Here is a 13,111-nt window from a genome sequence, read left to right as displayed (position 1 = left end):
AAAACAGTTCCTGTTCCTGTCCCTGTTCCTGTCCCTGTCCCTGTTCCTGTTCCTGTCCCTGTCCCTGTCCCTGTTCCTGTCCCTGTCCCTGTTCCTGTTCCTGTTCCTGTCCCTGTCCCTGTCCCTGTCCCTGTTCCTGTCCCTGTCCCTGTCCCTGTTCCTGTCCCTGTCCCTGTCCCTGTCCCTGTCCCTGTCCCTGTCCCTGTCCCTGTTCCTGTCCCTGTCCCTGTCCCTGTTCCTGTCCCTGTCCCTGTCCCTGTCCCTGTCCCTGTTCCTGTCCCTGTCCCTGTCCCTGTTCCTGTTCCTGTCCCTGTTCCTGCCCTGTTCCTGTTCCTGTCCCTGTTCCTGTCCCTGTCCCTGTTCCTGTCCCTGTCCCTGTCCTCAAAACAGTTACATCAAAAGGTGCAAAGTTACAGACAAAGACATCAAATTAAATATTTTTATTTTATAAAAAAAATTAAATGTAAAATAATATTGTGCCATATGAATTGACCGTCCTGTATTGTACATAGTCTGGTCATCTAGGTTTGTACCTATAGACCTTCCATCACCATGACGATACACAGTCCAGTAACTGAGAACATTGAGACATCAAGGGGTTTGTGACGATGTGATGTGATGATGTTATGGTAGCGCGTGGCACTTGCAATGATGAGGGTTGTGGGGTAGATTCCCACGGGGGCACCACTATGACAAAAAAACAAAGCAATCACTATGCCCTCACTACTGTCAGTTGTTCTGGATACAAGGGTCTACTAAAGAAGGGATTAATAGTTCAGCAGCAATTACTGGCGTAGTGCGAGGGGTTTGCCCCGGAGAACGTGCGCTGCCAGAGCCAGTAGAAGACGCCGGGACCACCGGGGCTGTTTTCCAACTAGCCCAAAATCAATTTTCACAAAGAGATAAGTTGCTGTTTGTTAAGTATTTCAAGAAACTGAAAAACGTATATCACGCGAGAATTTTTATATTCCACAAGTATGATCAGATTAAACTGTTTTATACAGATAATTATCAGACTCAATTTTCAAATGTTGTTAAAACACTAATATATATATATATATATATTCACAAAAGTAGGGTGCTGGGCCTTTACTAGTTCTGTATTAGCGGACTGACACAGACTTTTTCAGCTGGCAAAAAAAAAAGAATTCCCGCGACTATGTACTCATATATTTCCCTGACGAGGCAAGGTCAGCGTCAGGCAGCAACTCGTTTCTATCAATTATTCAGTGTGTGTGTGTGTGTGTGTGTGTGTGTGTGTGTGTGTGTGGACGGGGGAGATATATTATGCTGTCGGACTGTGACTCGGCTGAACGAACAGGTTTTAATCAACAGATATATCTAAACGCTGCGGTAGACCATGTATTTGGTGCTCATGTTTCATGTTTACACTTGAGTTATATATTACCGGCCCCGTTACGGTGTCGAATCATCTCCTCTCTCCGGTCCGCCTTTACCATAGTGACCTCCAGCGAGTGGACGGAACAAACCGATGCAGTCTGCGATGTACGCGAGGAGGAGACACACCTCGAGCGCATTCTTCTTGGAATGAAGCGTTCTGCGATGCTGATGCGCCAGTCTGTTCCGTTTTGACAGCTCGGGACAGAGAGACACCTACTGATAATTACACACCGTGGATTAAATATGATGGTCTCTGAGCAAAAGCAGCGCACTGTATATGTGGGAAAAAAGGAGGGGGGTGGGCATTTGGGACCTAAACCGTCTGTCAATCAGTGAGCACTGACATCATCTACCAACTCGCACAGTCTCAAGTCAGAATTAGATTCTAATATATTTTTTTATATATTCATTAAGTGTTTTAAAGTTGAGTTTAGGCCCTCCAATTGAGCACACACACACTAATAGCTGGTTCTCACACATGACAGTAACTATATCAACTGGTGCGGTATATATATATATATATATGTGGTATCAATTAACACGGGTCAGAACACCCCACCCTCTCTATCTCCTCTCTCTCTTCTCCCGCTCCCCGGGGTGAGTTTAAATGCGAACAGCACGTGGATTTCACAATCCTCTCGAGCAGGACGCTCCGTGTAGCAGCTCGAGGATGCAGCAGGGAGGAGGACATTTACTACCCGCCGAGGACGCGTGGATGGGATCTAACTGATTTGTCCTGCTTGGTGATTAAGTTATGTCGAATCGTAACACCTTTGACAGTTTGTCTTCGGAGTATTTTTGAATATTTTTCTGATTTTAGTCCGTTTCTGTCTCGGAGCGGATTGGAGATGACAACGCTGAATGTAAGAGGCAGGTGGGAGAGAGAGAGAAAGGGCTGAGAGAGAGGGGAAAGGGACCGTGTGATTTCAACGGTTTTCTCCAAAGACATGTGAAATATAACTAACCCTTCGCGGATGTGTGCTAGCGAATAACACATATTATTTCCCTGAATTTTTTATTTTCTTTTGTTTTTACCCTCGTGCATGAGTGATTCATTAAAATAATGGATTTCTTGAATTTCTCCGGGGTGGTGGACGAGCGGAATACCACATTCCCCAACTCATCGGCTACCGGGGACAGTGAGTACTCTCTCCTCTCCATAACCGGACTGACGGTAGTCGTCGGCTTTCTCATCCTGTTTACCATTGTGGGCAACGTGCTGGTGGTCATCGCCGTGTTGACCAGCCGCGCTCTCAAACCGCCGCAGAACCTCTTTCTGGTGTCCCTGGCCAGCGCGGACATCCTAGTGGCTACTCTCGTCATGCCTTTCTCTTTAGCTAACGAACTCATGGGCTACTGGTTCTTCGGGAAAGTTTGGTGCGACATCTACTTGGCGTTGGACGTTCTCTTTTGCACGTCGTCTATAGTTCACCTGTGCGCTATCAGTCTCGATCGTTACTGGTCGATCACCCAGGCGATAGAATACAACCAGAAGCGGACGCCTACACGGCTAAACGGGATGATCGTGGTGGTCTGGCTGATCTCGGCCGTTATTTCCTTTCCGCCGTTGATCTCCATGGACAGGAGCAGCGGAGGGGAGATCAGTCCTCAGTGTCGGCTGAACGATGAGACCTGGTATATTCTCTACTCCAGCATAGGATCCTTCTTCGCTCCCTGCGTTATCATGATACTAGTGTACATCAGGTGAGTTGACTTCCCCCCCTTTACTTAAACCCTCCTAATCTAGTGCACTTCCTAGTGCATGTCTGAAATTGTACCCTGGTCCTTTATGTAGTATATTATCTAGTGTGTGTCTGAAATGGTACACTTTTCTCCAAATGTAGTGCACTTCCTAGTGCATGTCTGAAATTGTACCCTGTTCCCCTATCTAGTATACCATCTAGTGTGTAGGGCTAAATGGAACCCTGTTCCCCTATCTAGTATACTATCTAGTGTGCAGCGCTAAATGGAACCCTGTTCCCATATGTAGTATACTATCTAGTGTGTAGCGCTAAATGGAACCCTGTTCCCCTATCTAGTATACTATCTAGTGTGTAGCACTAAATGGAACCCTGTTCCCCTATATAGTATACTATCTAGTGTGTAGCGCTAAATGGAACCCTGTATCCCTTATGTAGTATACTATCTAGTGTGTAGCACTAAATGGAACCCTGTTCCCCTATCTAGTATACTATCTAGTGTGTAGTGTGACTAAATGTAAGTGATTCATCTTCTTCTGATCAGGATCTACCAGGTTGCTAAGACGCGGACGAGGACCATGTCGGAGAAGAAGAGAGAGGTGGAGGACAACGGAACTGCCCCGTTACATTTTAACGGGTTAGGGCAGGGGGGCGAGGAGGAGGGGTGCGGAGGGTCTCTGAAGGAAAACGGTGGGGGCGGAGGGGTTGCCCGGGAGAACGGGCACTGCCAGAGCCAGCAGAAGACGCCGGTGCCACAGGGGATGTTACCCAACGAACCCAAATTAACCCCCGACCCTGACGATGGAGACGACTTTGACGACAGCAGCTCGTCGGACGAAAAACCCACATCCGCCAAAAAACATTCCTCTTCCTCTTCCTCTTCCCATCAGCATCAACACCACCACCACCACCACCACCACCACCATCACCATGACGACAAGAAGGATTCCAAACCTTCAGAGAGAAGGAAGTCCACAGGAAGCAGGAAGAGCAGCTTGGCTTCGTCCAAACGCTCAGAGAGCAAGAAGTCGCGTGCCAGCTCTAAGTCCATCGAGCTGTTTTCGTCCCGTAGGAAACGGCGGAGCACCGTCAACAGGAACAAAATAACAGCGGCGAGGGAGAAGAGGTTTACCTTCGTCTTGGCGGTGGTGATGGGCGTCTTCGTGATCTGCTGGTTCCCCTTCTTCTTCAGCTACAGGTATTCTACTGGTTTCTACTGTGTTTCTACTGTGTTTCTACTGTGTTTCTACTGCTTTCTACTATGTTTCTACTGGTTTCTACTGTGTTTCTACTGTGTTTCTACTGTGTTTCTACTGTGTTTCTGTGTTTCTACTGGTTTCTACTGTGTTTCTACTGTATTTCTACTGGTTTCTACTGTGTTTCTGTGTTTCTACTGGTTTCTATTGTGTTTCTAATGTGTTTCTACTGTGTTTCTACTGTGTTTCTACTGGTTTCTACTGTGTTTCTACTGTGTTTCTACTGTGTTTATGTGTTCCTACTGGTTTCTACTGGTTTCTATTGCGTTTCTGTGTTTCTACTGTGTTTCTACTGTGTTTCTACTGGTTTCTACTGTGTTTCTACTGGTTCCTACTGTGGTTCTACTGGTTTCTACTGTATTTCTACTGTGTTTTTCCTTTTTTCTGTGTTTCTACTGTTTTCTACTGGTTTCTACTCTGTTTCTACTGTGTTTCTACTGTGTTTCTGTGTTTCTACTGGTTTCTACTGGTTTCTATTGTGTTTCTGTGTTTCAACTAGTTTCTACTGTGTTTCTACTGGTTTCTACTGTGTTTCTACTGGTTTCTACTGTGTTTCTGTGTTTCTACTGTGTTTCTACTGTGTTTCTGTGTTCTACTGTGTTTCTGTGTTCTACCGTGTTTCTACTGATTCTACTGGTTTCTGTGTTTCTACTGTGTTTCTGTGTTCTACTGTGTTTCTCCTTTTTTCTGTGTTTCTACTGTTTTCTACTGGTTTCTACTCTGTTTCTACTGTGTTTCTACTGTGTTTCTGTGTTTCTACTGGTTTCTACTGGTTTCTACTGTGTTTCTACTGTGTTTCTACTGGTTTCTACTGTGTTTGTGTTTCTACTGGTTTCTGTGTTTGTGTTTCTACTGTGCTTCTACTGTGTTTCTGTGTTCTACTGTGTTTCCCCTTTTTTCTGTGTTTCTACTGTTTTCTACTGTGTTTCTACTGTGTTTCTACTGTGTTTCTGTGTTTCTACTGTTTTCTACTGGTTTCTACTCTGTTTCTACTGTGTTTCTACTGTGTTTCTGTGTTTCTACTGGTTTCTACTCTGTTTCTACTGTGTTTCTACTGTGTTTCTGGGTTTCTACTGGTTTCTACTCTGTTTCTACTGTGTTTCTACTGTGTTTCTGTGTTTCTACTGTTTTCTACTGGTTTCTACTCTGTTTCTACTCTGTTTCTACTGTGTTTCTGTGTTTCTACTGGTTTCTACTCTGTTTCTACTGTGTTTCTACTGTGTTTCTGGGTTTCTACTGGTTTCTACTCTGTTTCTACTGTGTTTCTACTGTGTTTCTGTGTTTCTACTGTTTTCTACTGGTTTCTACTCTGTTTCTACTCTGTTTCTACTGTGTTTCTGGGTTTCTACTGGTTTCTACTCTGTTTCTACTGTGTTTCTACTGTGTTTCTGTGTTTCTACTGTTTTCTACTGGTTTCTACTCTGTTTCTACTCTGTTTCTACTGTGTTTCTGTGTTTCTACTGTGTTTCTTCTGGTTTCTACTGTGTTTCTGTGTTTCTGTGTTTCTATTGTGTTTCTGTGTTTCTATTGTGTTTCTGTGTTCTACTGGTTTCTGTGTTTCTACCGTGTGTCTGTGTTCTACTGGTTTTTGTGTTTCTACTGTGTTTCTACTGTGTTTCTGTGTTCTACCGTGTTTCTACTGATTCTACTGGTTTCTGTGTTTCTACTGTGTTTCTGTGTTCTACTGTGTTTCTGTGTTCTACTGTGTTTCTACTGATTCTACTGGTTTCTACTGTGTTTTTACTGATTCTACTGGTTTCTACTGTTTTTCTACTGTGTTTCTACTGGTTTCTACTCTGTATTTCTACTATGTATTCTACACAGTAATACTGTAATACAAAGTTTTCCAAAGCTCCCGAGTTCTGTAACATCTTTCCCCATCAGGTAAGAGGAGCAGACACCATTGAGCCAATTGTTTGTCTCGCATCACTCGTTGTTTACCTGGAGTTTGCTGTTTTCTTAGCTTCTTAAGTCATATGATTGTGGTTTTTTTTTTACTTGTAAGGTCGATGTGGTGAGATTTCACTCTAAGGTCGTGTCCATCTATATTTAGTAGGGTCCTTTGTAGAGATCCGGGCGGTGGCATTTGGGACGATAACTAAATACTTATAAAATATATTTATTTGACTACAGCCAGGTGGTGGCCAACTGTTAGTTTGATTGTATGGGATTGATTGATTGATTAATTGATCGTATTTGATCTGCTTTACAGCCTGTATGGAGTGTGCCGGGCGCCGTGTGAGATCCCCCAGTCTCTTTTTAAGTTCTTCTTCTGGATAGGCTACGTCAACAGCTCCCTCAACCCCGTCATCTACACCATCTTCAACCAGGACTTCAGACGAGCATTCCAGAAGATTCTAGTCTGCAAGTCAGGGAAGAGGTCTTTCTGAACGTGGATAGTCCAACAGTATATACTGTACAGTACATGGACCTATATACAAGTCAGGGAAGAGGTCTTTCTGAACGTGGATAGTCCAACAGTATATACTGTACAGTACATGGACCTATATACAAGTCATGGAAGAGGTTCTCCTGATGGGGAAGTCACATGGACCCTAATGCTTTCTCCATTCACATGGACCCTAAAGACCTTGATGGTTTCCCTAGTCACATGGACCCTAATCCTTTCCCTAGTCACATGGACCCTAATGCTTTCCCTAGTCACATGGACCCTAATCGTTTCCCTAGTCACATGGACCCTAATGACCCTAATCCTTTCCCTAGTCACATGGACCCTAATGCTTTCCTTAGTCACATGGACACTAATGCTTTCTCTAGTCACATGGACCCTAATGCTTTCCCTAGTCACATGGACCCTAATGCTTTCCCTAGTCACATGGACCCTAATGCTTTCCCTAGTCACATGGACCCTAATGCTTTCCCTAGTCACATGGACCCTAATCCTTTCCCTAGTCACATGGACCCTAATGCTTTCCCTAGTCACATGGACCCTAATGCTTTCCCTAGTCACATGGACCCTAATGCTTTCCCTAGTCACATGGACCCTAATCCTTTCCCTAGTCACATGGACCCTAATGCTTTCCCTAGTCACATGGACCCTAATGCTTTCCCTAGTCACATGGACCCTAATGCTTTCCCTAGTCACATGGACCCTAATGCTTTCCCTAGTCACATGGACCCCAATGCTTTCCCTAGTCACATGGACCAATATACATTGGGCTGTATTTAAAATGCCAACATATTCTCTATGAAGGTCTTATGGATTCACATGTGACCTGGCAGAGGAAGGATATCAAGGATCTGGAAAATAGTCTGTATGGAGGAATGGTCTAAGATTCCTCCCAATGTGTTCTCCAATCTTATCATTTATTTTTGATTTATTTAACCTTTTGTTATCAGGGAGTCACACTGAGACCAAGGTCTCTTTTACAGATGAGCGCCGAAATACAGAAATACACACATCAATATGAATACAAAATATACAAACACATTCATCAGTAATCAGGTCCACAATCAGCTTTCTGAATTGACCTAGAGACACCAGAGCCACAAATAAGGTGCAAGAAAACTAAAAGCTGATTTACTTAAAGTCAGTAGAGACCATAGGAATTTCCAGAGTTAACCATCCCTGAGACCAGGTGTAGTAAGTCGTATGTCTGAATTTTAGTAAAGATGTACAGTGGGACATTTTTGTAAATGTGCTCTTTTTATAAATGAAAACATAGCGATGTATCAATCTCTGTGACATCACCATCTTCCCGGTTAGAGAATGCAGCCATGACATCACAGAGGGCCAACCAACTTCCCGGTTAGAGAATGCAGCGATGACATCACAGAGGGCCAACCAACTTCCCAGTTAGAGAATGCAGCATAGAGTACTAAAATTGTCGGCCATTTTTAAATTCGGTGTGCTATGATAAACTGCATCTATCAGCTATAATGAAGTGGCAGTTGATTTAATATTGATGATGTTGCCATAGTCTATCCCCTATAGGAATGTTGATTGAATAAGCTGCTTTCTACTATGTAGAGAGAGGCGGGACCTAGTTCTATAAAATAAGCCAATTTTTAGTCTCAGCTTCTTTACTAACTCATCAATATGCTTTTTAAAAGACAGCTTTTCATCTATCCAGATGCCCAGACATTTGTAAGCAGGGACACGATCAATATGGACACCATCCAAAGGACATTAAATCATCAGAGTTATTTTGACACTCTCTAGAGAACAACATATAATGAGTTTTACCTGCATTCAATACTAATTTCAGGTCAATCAAGTTTTTCTGTAATACAATGAAGGCAGACTGTAGTTCAGTTAGAGCCTGGTCAACCGTCGGGGGGCAATAGAATGCACAACAGCATCACCGGCATACAAGTGCAGGTTACAAGTCGATATTGTTAATTAATGTAAACAGTAACAAGAATAGGACCCAGAATCGATCCCTGCGGGACACCTTTCGTAATTATCCAGGAAACCTGATTGAACATGAGTGCCACTGAAACATTGTCTATTTATACAGTGACTACAAGAACTATTGGAGAGAGAACCACTGAAACATTGTCTATTTATACAGTGACTACAATTACTATTGCAGAGAGAACCACTGAAACATTGTCTATTTATACAGTGACTACAAGCCATGGACTATTGCAGAGAGAACCACTGAAACATTGTCTATTTATACAGTGACTACAATAACTATTGGACAGAGAACCACTGAAACATTGTCTATTTATACAGTGACTACAATAACTATTGGAGAGAGAACCACTGAAACATTGTCTATTTATACAGTGACTACAATAACTATTGGAGAGAGAACCACTGAAACATTGTCTATTTATACAGTGACTACAATAACTATTGGACAGAGAACCACTGAAACATTGTCTATTTATACAGTGACTACAATAACTATTGGAGAGAGAACCACTGAAACATTGTCTATTTATACAGTGACTACAAGCCATGGACTATTGCAGAGAGAACCACTGAAACATTGTCTATTTATACAGTGACTACAAGCCAAGGACTATTGCAGAGAGAACCACTGAAACATTGTCTATTTATACAGTGACTACAAGCCAAGGACTATTGCAGAGAGAACCACTGAAACATTGTCTATTTACACAGTGACTACAATAACTATTGGAGAGAGAACCACTGAAACATTGTCTATTTACACAGTGACTACAAGCCATGGACTATTGCAGAGAGAACCACTGAAACATTGTCTATTTATACAGTGACTACAAGCCAAGGACTATTGCAGAGAGAACCACTGAAACATTGTCTATTTATACAGTGACTACAAGCCAAGGACTATTGCAGAGAGAACCACTGAAACATTGTCTATTTACACAGTGACTACAATAACTATTGGAGAGAGAACCACTGAAACATTGTCTATTTACACAGTGACTACAAGCCATGGACTATTGCAGAGAGAACCACTGAAACATTGTCTATTTATACAGTGACTACAAGCCATGGACTATTGGAGAGATGAACAGAGTCTTTAGGTGTCTATACATGCCGAGAGATCAACTCAAATGACACATTGGGTGGCTGTCTACAGGGTACAATACAAGCCATGGACTTCAACAGGAAGCACAGACGGACGAACCAACAGACGGACGTTGGATCGTAAACAATACAAGCCGTTGACTTCAACAGGAAGCACGGACGAACGAACAGATGGACGAACAGAGGGACGGACAGAGGGACGTTGGATGGGTACAATACAAGCCGTTGACTTCAACAGGAAGCACGGACGAACGAACAGATGGACGAACAGAGGGACGGACAGAGGGACGTTGGATGGGTACCATACAAGCCGTTGACTACAACAGGAAGCACGGACGAACGAACAGATGGACGAACAGAGGGACGGACAGAGGGACGTTGGATGGGTACCATACAAGCCGTTGACTTCAACAGGAAGCACGGACGAACGAACAGACGGACGAACAGAGGGACAGACAGAGGGACGTTGGATGGGTACCATACAAGCCGTTGACTTCCAACAGGAAGCACGGACGAACGAACAGATGGACGAACAGAGGGACGGACAGAGGGACGTTGGATGGGTACCATACAAGCCGTTGACTTCAACAGGAAGCACGGATGAACGAACAGATGGACGAACAGAGGGACGGACAGAGGGACGAACAGAGGGACGTTGGATGGGTACCATACAAGCCGTTGACTACAGTCGATAGCAACTGGCACTTTGATGAATATAAGTGACTTCTGTGTTCTTATGGCCTTGACAATCCACATACACACGACAGCTGTGACATCACAGTAGACAACACAGTATTGATCTGTTATACGTACGTCCTCGCACACTGAGTGTGTGCTTCCAAAATGGCACCCTATTCCCTATTTAGTACACTACTTTTGACCGGGGCCCATAGGGTTTGAATAGGACCCCTTAGGGTTTGAACAGGACCCATAGGGTTTGAACAGTTGAACAGGGCCCATGGGGTTTGAACAGGGCCCACAGGGTTTGAACAGGGCCCATAGGGTTTGAAAAGGACCCATAGGGTTTGAACAGGGCCCATAGGGTTTGAACAGGGCCCATAGGGTTTGAACAGGACCCATAGGGTTTGAACAGGCCCATAGGGTTTGAACAGGACCCATAGGGTTTGAACAGGACCCATAGGGTTTGAACAGGCTTCTGGTCAAAAGTAGGTCACTACTCAGGGAGTAGGGTGTCATTTGGAACTGACCCACTAACTGTAATGTGATTTTTGGGGACTTTGGGGGACAGAAGGGCTCTTTTGCTAACTGTCTCAGTCGATAGCAACAAAGATGTTTATGTCCGAAAAACAACATAAATTCACCCAAATCATGTTCCATTATTAAGGCTTCTAGTGTTCTACCCTCAGCAGTGAAGAAAAGGCCCCCTCCATATTCCCTATGTCCCCTGGTTAAAAGCAGTGACCTCCATATTCCCTATGGTCTCTGGAGCAGTGACCTCCATATTCCCTATGGTCTCTGGTTAAAAGCAGTGACCTCCATATTCCCTATGGTCTCTGGTTAAAAGCAGTGACCTCCATATTCCCTATGGTCCCTGGAGCAGTGACCTCCATATTCCCTATGGTCTCTGGAGCAGTGACCTCCATATTCCCTATGGTCCCTGGAGCAGTGACCTCCATATTCCCTATGGTCTCTGGTTAAAAGCAGTGACCTCCATATTCCCTATGGTCCCTGGTTAAAAGCAGTGACCTCCATATTCCCTATGGTCCCTGGAGCAGTGACCTCCATATTCCCTATGGTCCCTGGTTAAAAGCAGTGACCTCCATATTCCCTATGGTCCCTGGTTAAAAGCAGTGACCTCCATATTCCCTATGGTCCCTGGAGCAGTGACCTCCATATTCCCTATGGTCCCTGGTTAAAAGCAGTGACCTCCATATTCCCTATGGTCCCTGGAGCAGTGACCTCCATATTCCCTATGGTCCCTGGTTAAAAGCAGTGACCTCCATATTCCCTATGGTCTCTGGTTAAAAGCAGTGACCTCCATATTCCCTATGGTCTCTGGTTAAAAGCAGTGACCTCCATATTCCCTATGGTCTCTGGTTAAAAGCAGTGACCTCCATATTCCCTATGGTCCCTGGTTAAAAGCAGTGACCTCCATATTCCCTATGGTCTCTGGTTAAAAGCAGTGACCTCCATATTCCCTCTGGTCTCTGGTTAAAAGCAGTGACCTCCATATTCCCTATGGTCTCTGGAGCAGTGACCTCCATATTCCCCATGGTCTCTGGAGCAGTGACCTCCATATTCCCTATGGTCTCTGGAGCAGTGACCTCCATATTCCCTATGGTCCCTGGTTAAAAGCAGTGACCTCCATATTCCCTCTGGTCTCTGGAGCAGTGACCTCCATATTCCCTCTGGTCTCTGGAGCAGTGACCTCCATATTCCCTATGGTCTCTGGAGCAGTGACCTCCATATTCCCTATGGTCTCTGGTTAAAAGCAGTGACCTCCATATTCCCTCTGGTCTCTGGAGCAGTGACCTCCATATTCCCTATGGTCTCTGGTTAAAAGCAGTGACCTCCATATTCCCTATGGTCTCTGGAGCAGTGACCTCCATATTCCCTATGGTCTCTGGTTAAAAGCAGTGACCTCCATATTCCCTATGGTCTCTGGAGCAGTGACCTCCATATTCCCTATGGTCTCTGGAGCAGTGACCTCCATATTCCCTATGGTCTCTGGAGCAGTGACCTCCATATTCCCTATGGTCTCTGGAGCAGTGACCTCCATATTCCCTATGGTCTCTGGAGCAGTGACCTCCATATTCCCTATGGTCTCTGGAGCAGTGACCTCCATATTCCCTATGGTCTCTGGAGCAGTGACCTCCATATTCCCTATGGTCTCTGGAGCAGTGACCTCCATATTCCCTATGGTCTCTGGAGCAGTGACCTCCATATTCCCTATGGTCTCTGGAGCAGTGACCTCCATATTCCCTATGGTCTCTGGAGCAGTGACCTCCATATTCCCTATGGTCTCTGGAGCAGTTCCTCCATATTCCCTATGGTCTCTGGAGCAGTGACCTCCATATTCCCTCTGGTCTCTGGAGCAGTGACCTCCATATTCCCTATGGTCTCTGGAGCAGTGACCTCCGTATTCCCTATGGTCTCTGGAGCAGTGACCTCCATATTCCCTATGATCTCTGGTTAAAAGCAGTGACCTCCATATTCCCTATGGTCTCTGGAGCAGTGACCTCCATATTCCCCATGGTCTCTGGAGCAGTGACCTCCATATTCCCTATGGTCTCTGGAGCAGTGAC

General features: G+C 44.7%; 1 protein-coding gene across 1 annotated transcript; it reads left to right on the top strand.

Annotated features, from left to right (window-relative positions):
* The first annotated feature begins 2,443 nt into the window (after positions 1 to 2,443).
* On the top strand, positions 2,444 to 11,292 carry LOC110514534 (alpha-2C adrenergic receptor-like). The gene is made up of 3 exons (XM_036934593.2): positions 2,444 to 3,105; positions 3,646 to 4,299; positions 6,570 to 11,292. The coding sequence occupies exons 1-3, from the start codon at positions 2,465 to 2,467 to the stop codon at positions 6,745 to 6,747; spliced, it is 1,473 nt and encodes a 490-aa protein (XP_036790488.1). The 5' UTR covers positions 2,444 to 2,464; the 3' UTR covers positions 6,748 to 11,292.
* Positions 11,293 to 13,111: the final 1,819 nt, after the last annotated feature.

This window comes from Oncorhynchus mykiss, chromosome 19, assembly GCF_057628025.1.
Source record: "Oncorhynchus mykiss isolate SJ-2025 chromosome 19, ASM5762802v1, whole genome shotgun sequence".
NCBI lineage: Eukaryota > Metazoa > Chordata > Actinopteri > Salmoniformes > Salmonidae > Oncorhynchus > Oncorhynchus mykiss.
The sequence above is the reverse complement of the archived record's forward strand: the minus strand, read 5'-3'. Positions and strand labels throughout refer to the sequence as shown.